The following is a 19020-nucleotide window of genomic DNA, read 5'->3' on the forward strand; positions in this document are numbered from 1 at the left end:
ATGTAAAGCTAGACTGGTGAGAGTCAGTAGAAGGCATGCCAGGCAAAAAGAACAACATAATCTTGTGCTCAGAGCATAAAGATACAAGAACATGGTATAGGGCCAGGTAGGCAAAGATGTCCCGAGCAGTGAGATGCTGAGCTTCTATAAGGCATTTTGCTCCTATCTGCCTCACTTACCCTTCATTCGTGTAAGGAAACGTTATTTTCTTTCAGTAGTCTATTTATTGAATTAGGTATAATTAGTCATTATTAAAAAATAAGGACTATTTATTTTGGATTATTTGGTGTTTGTATTTATTTTAAATATTTATTACAACAAAATTCTAGTATATGTAGCCCTTTAAATTTATGGTCATGACATTTGACTGTATGTTGGTAATATTTTAGATCTGAGATTTTATTTAATGCTATTTTAAATTTGTTAAATAGTCTTTTCCTTAATTTTACATTTTATATAGTTGCAGCTAGGTAAACTATGCAACAAGGAATACTTCCCTAATTAACACATTTGTGTTTTTCTTATTTAAAAAAATTGCATATTCTTGCTAGGGTTTTGTTTTTATAATTCAAGTATTTCTACAATATTATTTTTGCAGCATTAGATTTGATATTTCTTTGTTTCAGGGCAATGCTTTTATTGCCTAAAGATTTTCAAAGAGTTGTTTTTAGAGAGATTATTTTATGCCATTTTCTCTTCTAGAATTCTGTTAACTAATTTAGCTTTTTAGTATTGCAAATGTAATTTTAGCTTTTATTTGCTTATTTTCTAAGAGTGACTTTTTCCTTTTTTTCTTATGGAATTTGAATTGTTTTTGGTCACTGGCCTTACAGTTTTTTAAAAATAATAGTTCCGGCCAGGCGCGGTGGCTCACGCTTATAATCCTAGCACTCTGGGAGGCTGAGGCAGGCGGATTGTTTGAGCTCAGGAGTTTGAAACCATCCTGAGCAAGAGCGAGACCCCGTCTCTACTAAAAATAGAAAGAAATTAATCGGACAACTAAAAAATATATAGAAAACATTAGCCGGACATGGTGGCGCATGCCTGTAGTTCCAGCTACTCGGGAGGCTGAGGCAGGAGGATCGCTTGAGCCCAGGAGTTTGAGGTTGCTGTGAGCTAGGACGCCACGGCACTCTAGCCCAGGCAACACAGTGAGACTCTGTCTCAAAAAAAAAAATAATAATAATAATAGTTCCAATAAAGTTATCTCAGGTATGATTTTTGTGGATTCAAACTACTCATTGTAATTAGGGTTATATTTCCTTTCTTTCCAAAGAGATGTGCATGTTTGTTTTTTCTGAATAAAATGAAGTCCTTTGTGTGTAGGTCTTAGGATCCCACCTTCTCTGACCCTTTTTCTTTACCTGTTTGCCTATGTGTCTTACCATTTATGCTACATTTCAGTATTTTCTCTTTCCTGATATAGATTATATCCATTAATTTTAACACTAAAAATTAAGCAATCTCAACATTTTTAAGATTTCCCATTAGAATGTAATTCCCTTCATTTAGATGCACATTTCATTTGTGCTTCCTGTTACTGTCATCTTTAGTACATTGATACCCATTTTCATAGACCTCATCTTATGTTGCAGAACAATTCCATTGTTTAGGCTTAATTTGACCTTCAGTGCTGTCATTTTAAAATGTATGGCGGACCCATGGACACAGCAGCTCACAGATGCCATCTCTGAGTGCTTTGGAGATCCTTGGGTGAAAGAAGCTATGTGACTGCAAAGTACTGTTGTTTTTATTTTTCTTATTACTATTATTAATAATTTTATCTTATTTTGCCTTCTGCAGAGCAAAGCCTCTTGAAGCTTTTACCAAACTTCTGAATTTTAAAAACTTAACTGAGTGTAGAATATTCAAGATGGCACCTACATTTGCTTAATTAACTTTGCCATGAGAAATGAAATAAACATTGCACTATTTTTGTCTGCTACTAAGGCTGCCTATGAGTAAAATTTTAAAGATTAAAACATAAAACTCATTAACTATTTCCTAAATGAGTGGCATTTGCTCTGCTTTTGTAAAGGAACACACAGCAGAGGTAGTTGAAGAAATTTGTTTAGTCTAATTTTAAAGTGGAGTGTTGATCTTTTAAAAAATATAGTTCAGTTATTTGAGATACTTACACTGTGTTTGGGCATCATTTATCCTATCTGGAAAAGGAGGTCAATAATTTAGGCCCCTCCCTAATTCACAGGGATCAGGGGAATAGGAAAGATTTTAGAATTGCCATGTGTAATTGAAATCATAGCATTTTGAAGTGTCTTTGCTGTTTGTTGAGTGCTATAACTCTTTCAAATTGTCTTTTCAGTTACCAGAATTTTTACTCTGGTAAACTACATAATGCCTTGAACATTATCTCTAGAACCTTTAAATTTAGTTCTTTTGGTGATGCAATATGAATGATCCCATTGGGCAAAGTTAACCATTTTAAAAATAGTTCTTTAAAGCATACTCATGTAATCTCTTTCTGGTTTTAGATATTTTATAATCATCCAGTTAGTCCAGTTGTTTTCCTCAGACTTACAAGTGGTTACTCTAGTTTTCAGCTATGTAAAGAAAAATATTCAATGCACTATTTTAAGAAGGACCACTGCTGAAATCTTTTACATAATCCCATTGAATTCTGATAACCTTATTTATATCTTTTCTTTGCAGAAAGATAGTCGTAGCTTTTTTTAACTGTAAAATTTCTATTTTAAAAAATAACTGTAACACTGCTAATTCCGTGAAGCAGATGTAGTGCTATATAAAACAAGAAAAGACTTTAAAAACAGTCTTTTAGAAAGGGTACAATATATCACAATGTTTGTATCTTACAGACTTGATAAGGAAGATTTTTGTACTTTCTTCAGAGATCAATTTGAGTAATTTTTACAGTTGGTAATTTTTATCATCTGTGCATTGGAATTATTTCCTTTAAACCTGATCAAACCTAACCATGACCATTCTGAGTTATAGATACATAACCAACAAAGTTTTGGTGCTATAAAACTTTTCTTTTCTTTCACAGAACTATTGCACAGCCAAAACATTATACATATCTGATTCAGACAAGAGAAAGCACTTCATGTTGTCTGTAAAGATGTTCTATGGCAACAGTGATGACATCGGTGTGTTCCTCAGCAAGCGGATAAAGGTCATCTCCAAACCTTCCAAAAAGAAGCAGTCATTGAAAAATGCTGACTGTATGTATGCTTGAGTTTTCTAACTTGTCCCCAACTCCCACCTTGAATTAATAACACAAACTATTTTTCAAATGAAAATTGCTTTTTCAACAGCCAGTTCATTCTTTACTAATATTTTTGTGGCCTTCTTTATTGTCTTTTTTTTTTTTTTTTTTTAATTGAAAATGATCCAATGAAGTGGTTCTCAACCAGATTGGTTCCCTAGTGCTGCCCAGGAGCATTTAGGAAATGGGAGGTTTTTTTCTTCTGTACTCTCATGACTGGAGGGGATACTACCGGCACTGGACATCTTCAGCCAATGTTACTAAATGTCCTACAATGCCCAAGAAAGTTCCCATTCCCACAAAGAATTGATCTATCCTGAATGTCAAATGCACCCCTTTGAAAAACACTTTATATCAAATGGGCTTTGGAAGCCATCCTGAGAACCTAAACAAAATTTTTAAGATGATTGCTCTAGCAGAGCCTACTGTCTCATCAGCAAATTAATTTTAAACTACCAAAGATGCATACTATGTGTTTAAATTGTACATTTCAACCTCCACACCCATTTTTCTTTTTTTTTAAATTCAGCTTTTTATTATAGAAACTTGCAAATTTATATAAACGGGGAAAAGAAGTATAATGTAACCATCCACCTACTCCCAACAGGTTTAACCAATTCTGTTTCATTATTTCCATCAGTACCAACACCTCTCCCTATTCCAAATACTGGAATATTATAATGTAAATCTCAACAATCCTGTCCTTTCAACCAAAATGTCTGTAGTAGTGACTAACACGTGACTTTTCTTTTTAAACATCATTATACCTTCAAAGTTGATAGTAATTCTTTAATGTACAGATTTATCAGATTGTCTCACCAATGTCTTGTTACAATTGTTTTTGTTTTATTTTATAGTTGGTTTATTCAAATCCGGATCCCAACAAGGTCCAAACACTTTAATCTGTAAGAGTTTCTTCTATTCTCCCTCTCCCACCTTTTTCCTTCCATGTCATGTATTTGTTGAAGAAACTAGGTCATTTTTCCTGTGGAATTTTTATATTCTGCATTTGGCTGATTATATGTTTCTCTCATATTTTCCATGAACTGGTGGTTGGACTTAAAGACTTTTAGAATTAGTTGGTCCTATACACATTCATTTCCATTGGATCAGAAGTCATATATCTGGCTATCCCTTTTTTTGTCATATTAAGATTGGTTATAATAAGTTCACCTATTGTTAGTCTAATGATTCTAATTCATCCATAAAGTTCCGCAGCAACCTTTAACCTAATGCTTTTGTAGCCATTGGTAATGGCTGCTTAAATTCAATTCATTAAGGGCTGCAAATGGGTGATTTTCTTATTTTTTATTCATAACTTCTGCATTTGTTAGCTGGAGTTTTCCTCCAAAGAGTGACTTTGCTCTCTTGGCTGTTTGCTTCAAAGGTGGTCTGTGAGAAAAGACAGAATTAGCTGGACTGTTTACTCATTTGTAGAATGAGTAGAATAATGATAATATTCTTTGAAAGTAGCCAGTGAGGTTTTAGGGGCTTTGTTTTATTTGCTTGCTTTTTATTTTGCTGTATTATGAACTCACGGATTTTTATGTATCGGATGTATTTTAATCACAGTCCTTAATTAATGTCATTTACTTTATATTATAGAAAATTTCAAAGACAGCAAAGTAGACAGTTGCATAATAAAACAAAACCTCTTATGTTCATCCTTGAACATTAGCAGTGTTTTTACCTTTAGGCCAATCTTATTTTGTCTTCATTTATACCCCTACCCTAGCCTCACTTTTCTCTGCCCTCAGTTTGATGCAAATCCCAGACATAATATCATCTGTAAATATGTCTATGTGTCTCTAAAAGATGGAGTCTCTTTTTAATATATTCACAATACCATGATTACATAAAAACAACATATGAAGCAACTATAAGAAGAAATACTTCTTGGTATCATCAAATATCCAGTCAGTTTTCAAATTTAAATTGTCTAAAATATCATTTTAAAAATCAATTTTTTCGAATCAGAATTCAAATCTACCAGATTTTATAATATATATTGTATTAATATATCCTTGAATAATCTTTAATCTATAAAGTGCCTTCTGCAATTTATTTATTCAAGAGCCTTGAGTTATTTGGCCTTTAAAGAGTTCCACATACCGGATTTTGCTAATTTCATTCGTTTAGTGTAGTTTAATGTAATTTCTGTAAATTGGTAGCATTAGAAAGAAATAGAGCTGGACTCTACTTAAAGTTGGAAAGACAGATTTCATTTAATGCTATTGCAGTAGGGGAAAAGAGACTTAAATATAGAACTGAGTTCAATTCTGAGATACAACAAAGACAAGTGGGGATTTATAGCCAAGGAGCAGAGTGAGGGGGTCAATGGATGGAAAATTACTAAGAGGAGGCATCACAGGTAGGGGGATTCTTGCTAATCCCACGTAACAGGACTCCAGCTAAAGGCAGGCCAAGGCGATTGTATGTCAAGGATGAGGGGATGACTTAGTAGGATTCTTGCTACAACTGGGCTAAGTAGACTAATGACAGGACCCAAGGACAAACACCAAAAGTTTGGTGAAGGAGAGGGTCTTTGTCAGTAGTTAATCTAGAAGCTTGATCAGATTTAAAGTTGCCATTCTTTGGTGGTTTTTTTGTTGCTGAAAGGCAAGGCCTACTTCATAGGTGGTGGTGTACTCTCCTGCACCAGGAGACATTTAATCTTGTATTTGGGCTAATTACAGTCCAAATTACAGGGTTTTATTTAACATCTTTAACTTTGTATTTGTATCGAATATTAGTTTCTTGATGACAGAGAACATATTTCACTTTCAGAATATTTTCCTGCTTACATAGATATGTTTTTTTTCAAGAATACACATCATTTAAATGGGTGAATGGTATTATAATTTATTTAATCAAATTCCTACTGTTGGACATTTCTTATTTTTAAAATAATTTTTCTTCTTCATAGAAAGATCAGTACTACACTAAGCACACTGTGTAGCTCTCGTTTTAAAATGATTTTTATTTTATGGACATATCTGATATCATTAGCTTGACATTATTAAGACATTATTGACATTAAGCTATTTTGGTATCTGTATTTTCTTGGAAGGTTAAAATATTTGTCATACCTGGTACGTGCTAAATTGTAATCAAGAATAGTCACAACTTGCCAAGTGGAGTTATCTTCCTGTGCCCTGTGCCCCAGTCCACATAAGAGTTGTTTTTCCTTTGCAGTGTGCATTGCCTCAGGAACAAAGGTGGCTCTGTTTAATCGACTTCGATCCCAGACAGTTAGTACCAGATACTTGCATGTGGAAGGAGGTAATTTCCATGCCAGTTCGCAGCAGTGGGGAGCATTTTACATTCATCTCCGTGAGTATGAAAATACGCATTTGATGATTTTAGTGTGAAATTGTCAAATTCTTTTTGATAATGAGATATATGGATATATTGTTTTGTATTTTCCTAAGCAGATCATGAATTCTAAAAGGTGATAATTTGATCTCTTTTTCCACTTGCTGCAGTGGATGATGATGAATCAGAAGGAGAAGAATTCACAGTCCGAGATGGGTACATCCATTATGGACAAACAGTCAAACTTGTGTGTTCAGTTACTGGCATGGCACTCCCAAGATTGGTATGGCTCTACTTTTGCTTGAATGACAATGTGAAGTAGAAATTAATTCTTAAAACAGGAAAATCACAACATTCAAATGTAAAAATACATCTCAATTTCATGCTTTTTAATTTAAAAAGGTATGTCAATGATCCCTGCTGTTAATAATGACTGTTATACTCTACCTTATTTCAGAAATGCTTTAAAGCAATTAGTCAATTTTTAAAACTGCATTTCTAATGACTCTTACAGTATTTCTGATAAATTTTGGTGGCAGTTTCCTTTTTGGTTGTATACCTGAACATGTTCAATAGAGGGCACTATAAATTGCATTAAGTTTTTTTCTTTACTAATGCAGATATAATATATTCATTTTTTGTGGTACCTACTACATCCCAATGTAGTACCAAGTTTCTAAAAGTGAAGAAATTCTTATTTCTTTTAAAATATAAGCATAATTTTTATTAGCTTACTCTCACAAGAAGATAGGTTTATTAAATGTAAATAAAATTAGTATTTATTACTTGGAGGAGAGAAACAAGATTTAGGGCTTTTGTTCACTAAAAGATCTTGAAACTGTAAAAATTGCTTTTCTTAGTAAAATGAAAACAAAAGTCCCTTACAATTCCAATCTCCTGCCTCCAATTTCCCCCCCTTGTTTTCTGAAACAATACAATTTAGTTATACTAAAGATGAAGGGGATTTATGAATATGTTTGATTCAAGGTCATGTTAAGGGGGTATTAGGTAAACAGAAGAACATTTATTAATAGCATTAATATTATTGTTCCTGACCATGCCTTATATTTATCACTGTGGTGAATATTTCATTATATTTTCTGGGGCTATTTCAGCAGAAGTTGGGTGGATCTACAGCTGTCTAAGCAAATGTATCATTTCTTTGTATTTATTTTTGTTTTATTTTTCTATGTCATGATTGTAACGAGGTGATTTTTCCCCGTTTCAATTTAATAAACTAAAATGCATGACTGTAGTAATATGAATAACAATCTGTAAAACCTTGCAAATTGGGACAAATCTTACCAAGAAGGGTGTAAAGAAAGGAAAAAGGAAGGGTATAAAGGAAGGGTGTAAAAAATGGAAAGGAAGACAGAAGCAAACAAAAAACAATTACTCAATTCTTCTCTTCTCATTCGCTGTGTGTTACTCTATGCCAAAGATGATGTTTGTTTGCTTTGGTATTAGATGCTTGTTCTACAGAAGCACAACTTCAGAGCCTTATGCCTGTGATCAGCAACAGCTTACAGACCACTTAGAAAGCAGACCCACATCTTAAAACTGTTTTTCACTCTTTTATGTAAAGTACAATAGTCTGCCTTGCTTGAATGACATCTTTAATTGAATTTTTCATAACCAAAACTGTGTGGCTCTGATTATTAAAATGTTACAATAAAAAATTAACATAGATAATGTGTTAGAGAAAGTTGCAGTGCCATCATTAGCATGCTGATAAATATGTCTAGAAAGAGGGTCCATGACTGAAGAATTCTGACTAGCAAAGCATAGATGGATTTTAAATGTCTATACTACTTCCAACCCACCCCCACTCCCCCACCTTGGCCTCCATTTACACACAGTTTTCAATAATGATGGAATAATGATGGTGTTCTATGGCTTTCATATGCTTTTTAAAAGGGTAATCCTACCGTATTATCTGAAAGCTGGCTTTTTTTCTTTCAAACGACAGGATCTTGTTCTGTTACACAGGCTGGAGTGCAGTGACAAGGTTCATAGCTCACTGTAACCTCAGTCTCCTAGGCTCAGGTGATCCTCCTATCTCAACCTCCTGAGTAGTTAGGAGTATGGGTTCATGCCACCACACCTGTCTAATTTTTTTTAAATTTTTTGTTTTTTAGAGACAGGGTCTTGCTGTACTGTCCAGTCTAGTCTCAAGCTGTCCTCCTGAAGTGTTCATATTGTATGTGGGAGCCACCATGCCTAGCCAGAAAGTTAGCCTTTAATGCTTCCTACAATATCAACCTCATTAGAGAGATTTGCTTGGAAAATACTATCCCTCCAAGACCAAGCTTCAATGAGATAAATGTTCTAGTAAAAAATCCTGTTTCTTAGAGTGCTCTGAAAACAGTCATAATCAATGCAAATCTAGCCACGTAACAAGAAACCACTGTTGGCCATTTACTGCAAGTACTCACCAAGGCTATCAGATACCCCAAGGGTAGGGTTCATATAAGATTGATTTTGTCACCAGTATAGCTCCACTCCTAAGGCTTCGTCAGTGCAATTGAATTGCACTGATGACCGTTGTCCCTGTATGGTATAGAAAGTACATCACTCTCATTTGGTGAACAACCCAGTGACATAAACTTCACCAACATTTATTGGGCATTTAGCAGGTACGGTGCTAGAACTATGAGCAAGATATGTTTCCCGTCCTTAAGGGCTGTATCCACTTAACATCAGAAATATGCTAAATATTGTACCAATAATCTACAAAACCAACTTAGAGGAGAGAGAGCGCTGATTGGAATAACCCCTGATGTTTTCTGAATATATAATCCACCACACACATAGCTTAACTCATAACAAGTTTGTATTACCTGTTTTCTTAAATTTCTTTCCCCCCTTTCTTAATAGTTAGAAATTATTAATGCAAGCCTTTGGTGCCATCTTTGGACATCTTGGGTTTCTTTATTGGTGAGAGGTAGGTCATTCACCTGTGTCTATCTATGTCCAAAGAACGGTTGTGGGAAATAAAAAACAAGGTAAATGTGGCCCATGTTCCCAATGTGCTTATTATTACTAGCTGGTGGAGAAACAAATAACATTTCTATAACAACTCATGACTCACGTGGTGGAGACTCGTGAGTGAGTGCTGTAGACATATAGGAAGGAAGCTCTAGATTTCTTTTAGATCATTTAAAAAATGACTTTAGATCATTTAAAAAATCAGTTTTTTCTCTAAAATACAAACCTCATTGAATTTAAATATAGCTGTAAGACTTTAGCATTGATCTGAAACATTTTGCTTGAGTTTAATTAGCCTCATAGACTATCTTAGAAACTATCATTGCTAAAAGTGTAATGTCTCCCTTTTAATCTCAAAAATTCGTGGTGTTAGTAGGGTAACAATTACTCTGACTAATAAACTGCAAAGCTAAAAATGTGTAAATATGAAGAATGTTGACTTCAAAGATTGGGGCTTTATACAGTTGTGGCTTAGCTGAAGAAAAATGATCTTTGAGCGTAAGTGAGGCATGAGTCAGGTATTAAAAGCCACACATTGCCTAGTATCAATGGCACTATTCTAAGTACTTTCACATGTATTGATGGATATAATCTTCACGGAACGCTGTGAGAGGTTACTGTGAGGGATTGTGGAGCAGAGCATTCATTCATGCATGTGTGCATGCATTCTACAAACAGTCCTTAGCACCTTCTGTGTGCCAGGCATTGTCTAGACGCTGGAGATACAGTGGTGAGCAAAACAGACTTCCTCACATGGAGTTTACATTGTGGTAGGGACAGAGACAAAAATAAAAACCTGAAGAAATACTCATATGATGTAGTACACATTTCACATAGTGATAAGAAGACATAATTAAAACTGGATAAAGGTATAGAGAATTGGGGGGATCCTTAGGTCAGGGAAGTCTTTTTGAAGTGGTGGTATTTGAGCAGAGACCAGCATGAAGTCAAGGAACCACTAACTGGATGAGGAGCATTTTGTGGAGACAGAATGAGTGCTGAAGAACTTGGGACAGGGAGTGTGTGGGGAATGGTAAGGAAACCAGGCTAGTAGGAGCAGAGGGAGGAGAGGAACTGAAGCCACGGGGTAGCCATGGGCAAGATCTAGGGTAAGGACTTTGCACTATCTGTGTGTGATAGAAGGCCACCGGAGGGCTTGAGACAGGGCCTGATGGTTGATCTGTGTTTGGGAAGGATAATTCTGGCTGCTGTGTGGAGAAGAGAGCGTAGGGATGTGGCAGTGGGAGCAGAGAGACCGGTGTCATAAATCAGGCAAGAGCTGATGGTATTTTTGACTAGGGTTATAGTGGTCGGGTGATGAGAGGGTTCTGATTTGTTTGAGAGTGGACCTAACAATTTGCTGATAGATTGGGTGGTCGGGTATGAGAGACAGCAAGGTGTCAAGGGTGACTCTAAGGTTTTTGGATTGAGTGAATGGTGGTGCCATTTATTGAACAAGTTGGGAAGGATCAAGTTTAGGAGGAAATCCAAAATTCTGTTTTGGGTATGTTAAGTTTGAGGTGCCTATTAGACACAGTAAGTGGAAATATTGAATAGGTAGTTAAATACACCCAGTAAGTGCACGAGAGAGTATAAGGCCGGAGATAGAAATTTGGGAGTTGTCAACCTCTACATCATGTAGAGAATATAGATTATAAGGAGATGAGAAGAGGTCTGAGGACTTGGCTGTGGGCACCTTAATGGTCAGTTAGAGCATGTGTAGCCCCTGAAAAGAGAATGTCCGTGTCACATGCTTCTGAGCAAATGAAGTTAAGATGAGGACAGAGAAGTGCCATGAAAGTCATCTGTCTGGAAGTCCTTGTGGCTTTGACGAGCAGTTGTAGTGGAGTTTTTGCGACAAAGGCTGGAGAGATTGCAGGAGATTGCTGTGAAGAGGAGCAGAGAAGTGGGTAGCAAGGAGGAGGGACAGGGACATGTAGTCCAGGAAACATTTTCTTTAGTTTTGATTTTAAGATGAGTAATAGTTATAACACGTTTATATGTTGTTGGGAGCGATCAGTAAAAAAGTTTGAAAAAGAGTAAAAGAGGTTTTACTATATAAAATCTTGTTCTTCATCATCATCATCTACTTAGTGGTTACATTCTATGTATCAAGTGTAAGGTTTGGTGGTATTATCTTTCCTGATACCATATGTGTTTTGTGGTCTGTTTGGATGATAAGATTTAGAGTACAGTGGAAAGAGGTCAGGCTGGGCAGGACAGCCAGCCATCCCTGGGATCATCTTCCAGTTCTTCAGCTACTAACCAGGTTATTTTGAGCAATTTACCTGACCTCTCTAAGCCCATTTCCTAATCTGCAAAACTAGTTTACTTTTGTTTTGTTTTTAAATAAGTATTGGATAATGGATATAAGATGCTTGCACGGACTAGCACACCCACAGTAGCCTTCTAGAGATTTTTCCCTTTGATGTTGGAATATTTGTCACTGTACATGTGCTACTCAAAATATGGTCCATAGGTCAGCAGCATTAATATCACCTGAGAATTTGTTAGAAATGCAGAATGTCCGGCTCCACACAAGCTGCCAAATCAGAACCTGTACTTTTCACAAGAGCCCCAGATGATTTGTGTATACATTAAAGTTTTAAAAGCACAGATCTAGAAAACAAGTGACTGCCTGCCCAGTATTCTTTTTGGATGTTCACGGAAGAGTGTAACAATTTGCATGTTTTAACATGCTTGTAATCTATAAGAATTTTTTATTCCTAGCCTTATTATTTGCAAATATTTTTGTATACGTAGGCATAGGACAACTAACTGTGATACATTATTATATAGCACATGTACTTTCTGTGTGCTTTCGATAGTGTTTTCCATGTGTGGATGACCTTTTATTTTTTAATTGTTGAAATACAGATAATTAGGAAAGTTGATAAGCAGACCGCATTACTGGACGCAGACGACCCTGTGTCACAACTCCATAAATGTGCATTTTACCTTAAGGATACAGAAAGAATGTACTTGTGCCTTTCTCAAGAGAGAATAATTCAATTTCAGGTATGTTTTTACATTACTGGTGAAATCTAAAATGTGTAAACGATTAGGTTAGCAGCTTACAGAAACATGCAATTCTCATTTGCTGTTAATTGTGTCTAAATACATGTGGCTGTATCAAATATTTATTTCAGGTCCAAGGGTCTCTAACACATATGTCCTCAGACATGGTGGCAATCCTACACCAGAGAACTCTGAAAACTAGGAAAATGTTCTCAGAGAAACAGGTAGCATCTAGTTCCAGAGTTCTTAATCTGGGGAACAAGAGCCCCTCAGAATATTCAACAATAGATTTTTGATGTTCACTGAATCCTCTGAAACTGTGCGCAGACACTGTTTACTGTGCACAGATGAAGCATTTTTCTAAGGGGAGGGTTCAAAATCTCTTCAGCTTTATGTTGGGGTCTCCTAAGATAGTGATGATGTGCTTCAAAAGCTAATTTTTAATTACACTTACTGAGAAGACTTTTATGACGACATTTATGACATGGGCAGGTGATTTAATAGGATAGCTACAGTTTCATGTGAAACTCCTTCGTAAACTCCCGCTCCAGAGTAGTGGCCACACACAGCTCTGAGGAGCGTGCCAGGTCCCTAGTCTAGGTGTGTCGCAGTAGAGGTAGGGACTTGCCAGTTCAGATCGCGGTTGCCTCTCTCTGAAAGTGGATATCTTCTAGGGACTCCCATTCTCTTTCTCAGGGATTTCTAAAGAGTTTTAAACAGCCGTTTACGTATTAATGAAACTGTATCTGTACTGGTGTACTCTTAATGGTTATTCTGATACGGTATTATTGCTTAATATGTCACTGAAATATTTTGTATTATAACTAAAACTGTCTATGGAGTTTCCATATTAATATTCTGTTTGTGTTTATTTAGGGATTGGCAAAGCACCATGCTTTAGGAAGTTGATAAATTTTTACTAAATTTTGTCCTTGTTAACTCTAGTCTGTTACTTTGGTAAAATTCTTTTGTATTACGAAGTATATAAAACTCAGTTTCTAAACATTCTTTCTTCATAAGGCCACTCCATGCCCGAAAGAACCAAATAAAGAGATGATAAATGATGGCGCTTCCTGGACAATCATTAGCACAGATAAGGCAGAGTATACGTTTTACGAGGGGATGGGCCCTGTCCTGGCCCCCGTCACCCCTGTGCCTGTCGTAGAGAGTCTTCAGGTGAGACCGCTTAGTCACGGTTGGCTTGTAGCTCTTTGCAACTGCTCTCAGCTGTGAGTTGGCCTGATTTTGTTTCAGGAGAATTTTGATTCTGTTATACATCATTTGTTGATAAAATATAAAAATAGGAGAACATCCTTATGTGAAAGAAAATTTTAATATAAATCAACTTGTATGTTATCTTAAAATGTTTTTAGCTAGCTTTGTAACCATGCTATTTAAAAGGAACATTTTAATTACCCATTTTTTAACAAATGAAAGTTGAATGGGAATCTAATTTGTGTACTTTAATGAAAAAGGAAGAGTTTTCTCAGTGTTGTGATTTTTCTATGAATTGCAGTTGAATGGCGGTGGGGACGTAGCAATGCTTGAACTCACAGGACAGAATTTCACTCCAAATTTACGAGTGTGGTTTGGGGATGTAGAAGCTGAAACTATGTACAGGTACTTGATAAAACTTTTTACATCATCCAAAGGTTGTGAGGGGTATGGGTACCCGAGATTCTTTCCTGACATCGATTCTAATGTATTAAACCTTATTTTAAGTCGCATTCTACTAAGTGAAGTATCCCAAGAATGGAAAGACAAACACCACATGTACTCACCATCGAATTGGTATTAACTGATCAACACATAAGTGCACATATAAGAATAACATCTATTGGATGTTGGGCAGGGGGAAGGGGGGAGGGGGGAGGAGGGAGGAGGGAGGAGGGGACGGGCATATGCATACACAAAGAGTGCAATGCGCACCACCCGAAGGATGGACATATTTGAAACTCGGACTTGGGGAGGGGGGCAAGGGCAACATACGTAACCTAAACATCTGTACCCCCATAATATGCTGAAATAAAAAAAAATAAGTCTCATTTCTAAAATGTGCTTTGCTTTTTAAAGTGCTTTTAAGGGATTTCTCTTTCCTTCTCAGATGTGGAGAGAGTATGCTCTGTGTCGTCCCAGACATTTCTGCATTCCGAGAAGGTTGGAGATGGGTCCGGCAGCCAGTCCAGGTTCCAGTAACTTTGGTCCGTAATGATGGAATCATTTATTCCACCAGCCTTACCTTTACCTACACACCAGAACCAGGGCCGCGGCCACATTGCAGTGCAGCCGGAGCAATCCTTCGAGCCAATTCAAGCCAAGTGCCCCCTAACGAATCAAACACAAACAGCGCGGGAAGCTACACAGACGCCAGCACAAATTCCACCAGTGTCGCATCATCTACAGCAACAGTGGTGTCCTAACTACCGTCTTTTTGCTAGGACTTAAACTGACTTGAGTGCGGCAAAAAGTTGACAAAAGAGAGGAAAAATAAATGAACAATCTTTTGTGGTTTCTTGGGAAAACTTTTCATACCAGGTGATACTATTCAAAATCCGTTACCTGCAAGTGCTGATTTGAAATGCAGAAGCCACAGTAAAACAAACACACACAAAAAATCAAAATTTAAAAACTATTGGAAATCAAGTTTTTCAGCTGTTTTTTTGTTTGGTTGGTTATTGTTCTTTTTTTTTTTCAAATGGGCGAGAAATAAATATGTGGCTGGAATAAAAGTTGAGCAAACTAGAAGACACAAATCTAACATAGTTTTTATGGACCAAGGAACTTGTATAAGCTTTAGTAAAAGGTACATTTTCACCATACCTTTTTTAATATCATGGTATATAGTACACCTTGTTACCAAATAGGTTGTTCTCTTCCCTACCCACCTTTGAGCTTTTGCTCTAAAGTACATTCAGGTTCCAAGCCTGACCATGCTTGTTTAATCTAATGACCATACTCTTCCAGGTATTTTTGGTCTAAGGCTGGAACTATTTTTTTTGTAAGCTGAAGTCTTAATGACTTTTCATGAGTCGAAATTGTTTTGATTTCAGCAAGTCAAATCTTGTAAAGGCCTGCATATTTTTTTTTAAGATTATATGAAGTCTGTGCAAAAGCTTTAAAAAAAAATGCCTCTGCCTTGCCTGCAATACATGCAATGTATGTTAACTTAGCCTCTATTCTCAGACACTGTTGGTAGTTATTTCTGTGTTTACCTTTTTTTTTAAATGTATTTATAGTGGTTATCCAAGAGGTTCTAACATTTACATGGAATTCAGTGTGGCCATTTAGTCATTAGTGAGTAAATGGCGCAGAACATGTTGGTGTTTGAAGTGTTCTCTCCCCTTTTCCTTTATGTAAACACAACTGTGTGTTCCAGGATTTCTTCAGGTTTTCTACCCCTTCCTAATTTGTACATAACTTGTATTATGTGTAAGTTAAACAATTTATTTTGAACTTGGAATGTTCCCAGTGATTTCATTCAGCAGAGTGTTTTCTGCCTTGTTGGCAAATGACAAAAAAATATCATGAGAAGTATTGGCTACCAGTTGGTAGATGGTGCCCTAAGGGTAGAATGGGGAAAATCTCAGCAAAAGCATGTTTTCTTATCTTTATTTTTTTTTATTTTTTATTTTTTGGTAGCCTAGGCCAGAATATCATTGTAATCTTAAAACATAAGATGCTTTTATTAGATGATCAACTAAAATAGCTGGAAGACAGAAACAGTTGTAAGGTTATAAAAATGCAAATGTAACTTATGTTGCCATTTCTTTCTCTGCCTTTTTTTGTTTTCTCCAGTACTGAGCATCTCCACAAATGTTTCCTACTCAGAAAACATTTCCTTTCATTTGAGATTTGGTTGCATTCAGGGTTGTGTGTTGGCCTTGCATGCTAATCTCACCAGTTTTACATTACTTTCGTTCCTGCACTTTGGTTATGCCTTTGTTCAGTTTCTTGGAAATTGCAGCAGACTCATTGGGCTACATTTAGTACAAGAACCACATGTGGATGTTATAGGACACAGTCTAGTAATACAATCATCCTTCTTAGAGTAAAAACTACCTCTAGATAGTGGTAAGCTTTTACTGCCCCATAAAACAGGAGCCACAGTACCTTATGAATACAAAACTGTAACTTCCTATAGCATTTCCATATAGAACATTGTCTTTCTGGTGTCCAGGGCTATTTTGAAAAAGTTTCCATCAATAGACTTTTTGGAAATCATTATTAGTAGCATTTTTCCCCCGGCTTTGCTGTCTTCATCGCTCAGTGTTTTGCTCAGACTATGCCACTGTAAATACTCTTCCTAACATCTTTAAATCTCCTTTTCCTCAGTTCTCAAGGGGAAAGTAATTTGTAAAGCATGTTAGGTGATTAAATCCAAGTTATTGCGGTTTTCTCTTACTGCAAGCCTTTTTAATCACCCCCAGGCTGCATTTTACTGTGTTATAGCCTTTTCTCTTCAAATCTGCTCCAGTCGCTCACTTCTCTGTTACAAACTAATCCTGCCTCACACCTTAAACCTGCTTCAGTGATCAAGGGCAGAAATCATTGTGGCCTTATCTTTCTTTGTCCTGAACTATTCACTGGCCCTTACTTGCAAATGTGCTTGTTTCTGAGTAGTATTTATTCTCTCTGTTGAGTCATGGCAGAAGTCATTACACAGTTCTTTTGTTCAGAGTGTGGAAATGTTTTTAGTGCTGCTCTACTTTTAACGGGCCACAAGTTTCCTCCACTTCCTAGGTTTGGTATTTAGTTAAGAAATCATGTTAAATTAACCGATAACAAATGAGATGCTTTTGAAGAACAAACTATTCCTTACCCAGCTTTGTAACTCAAAATAATTTTTCAAGCTCATGGCTTTATAAAAGTGAACTTTTGCTTTTTGAATGTTCATGTCTTACTTTGGTTCTTTGTTTCTTTTAATAAGATAATTGAAATATTAGACTATAAATGCTTTTCCTGTTTTTTTTTTTTTTTGAAAACTTCAAGAATGTGCTTACACAGGCATTTTCCCCACGTATTGTATGCCATGCTCACACCACAGACTAAAGAGTGTCTGTTGTAGCTTGTTGTTTATCAGTAGTTCTTTTGTCAGCTGCTTTAAAAAAATCTTTTTCATGGATTTGTGAATCATTTTTAGTATATAATTTATAGGAACCTTGTTCTCCAATTATAGTAGAATATGTCCCTCCCCCGATGATGGCATTATTAAAGATGCTGGTCATGTATCCTCATAGAGACTCTCTTCTTAGAATGGTGAATGAATGCTTCAGTTTTAGTATGTTTGATTTTTTTAAAATTCTGTTTTGGAAGCTCTCATGATTCTGTGCAGTTTCTAAAACATATGCATAGAAGCTGAGCCTCTGATCCAATACATTGTTATTCGTTGTGTTGAATTTATCACATAGATTGGGAAGGCAAGCTAAAGGCTTTACATGTAGAAATGCCCTTTATATTTTGAATGATTTCAGAGTTGAACACTATTATGATATTTAACCTGCTGCTGACTTCTCTTAAACCGTGGCAACTAAAGGCACCCTCATACGTGAATTAATTAGTGAAATATGTGTCACTCTTACTGCACAGACTTATTTTCGATCACAACTGGTCAGTTTTTTTTTTGTTTTTAAGGAAACTGGTACCATCTGTGCTTCAAATCCAAGTTATTGCGGTTTTCTCTTACTGCAAGCCTCACAGAAAATTTCCAATGCCATTTTTGAGAACTAACCTAACTAGTCATGTTAACCAGAAATTCTCTGGGGTGGGGAGGGTTCCTTTTTGAAACAGAATGCTATTCAATTATTAACCAAGTTATCTACTTTGATTTCAAAAGCAGCTGTGTTTCTGATGAGTACTGAACAAATGTGTGTAATTTTCTGTGCCAGACTTTTGACTTTGTTTTCAAGCACTGTAATGTGGGATGGATGGTTAGAAACAATAATATATTAGGGTTTCTACTTAACCCTTTCAGGACTGAACTGTATCTCCTTTTATTAATTTTCCCCTGTGTCGTGGTAAATGTTTGCCAGCATTCAGTACTGTGTTGGTCCAGATGTAGGTTTATATGCTCATTTTTAGCTTATTTCTTGTACCTTGCGGCATGCTCTAAGCATTCAGTCCTTAAGGGGTTTATTTTACAAACTGTGCGCCTGTAAGGTTAATTAGCAATAAGATAGAAAATTGAGCAAGTTTATAGCATAATTTTGTAGAAAAAAAGAATCTGCTCAGTTCCATATTTCATCCATGAAAAACCTGCAATACGGGCAGTTTCAAGGAATAAATAAAAAGGAAATGTAAACCATTGTAAAAGTCTTCTATTGGATGTGCCTGATGAATGTATTAACGTCTTCGATTTCAGAATACTTCATAAAGATAAAGTTAAATTCTATACTACAGTTTATTTACAGTCTTACCTTGCCATATATATCACATCAAAGTGATAACTGTGCAAATTT

The 19020-nt window shown here is 36.0% G+C and overlaps 1 protein-coding gene across 1 annotated transcript in view; it reads left to right on the forward strand.

The window, feature by feature from the left end:
* RBPJ (recombination signal binding protein for immunoglobulin kappa J region) overlaps positions 1-15163 on the forward strand; it is a 104616-nt gene extending 89453 nt beyond the window's left edge. Inside the window, 9 exon segments of the mRNA XM_012664201.1 lie at positions 3026-3200; positions 6440-6577; positions 6730-6842; positions 12425-12565; positions 13586-13741; positions 14082-14185; positions 14670-14706; positions 14708-14735; positions 14738-15163. Coding sequence (XP_012519655.1) covers positions 3026-3200; positions 6440-6577; positions 6730-6842; positions 12425-12565; positions 13586-13741; positions 14082-14185; positions 14670-14706; positions 14708-14735; positions 14738-14985 — 1140 coding nt within the window. The 3' untranslated portion in view covers positions 14986-15163.
* The last annotated feature ends 3857 nt before the right edge of the window (positions 15164-19020 follow it).

This window comes from Propithecus coquereli, unplaced genomic scaffold (genome assembly GCF_000956105.1).
Source record: "Propithecus coquereli isolate 6110/MARCELLA unplaced genomic scaffold, Pcoq_1.0 Scaffold87, whole genome shotgun sequence".
Lineage (NCBI taxonomy): Eukaryota > Metazoa > Chordata > Mammalia > Primates > Indriidae > Propithecus > Propithecus coquereli.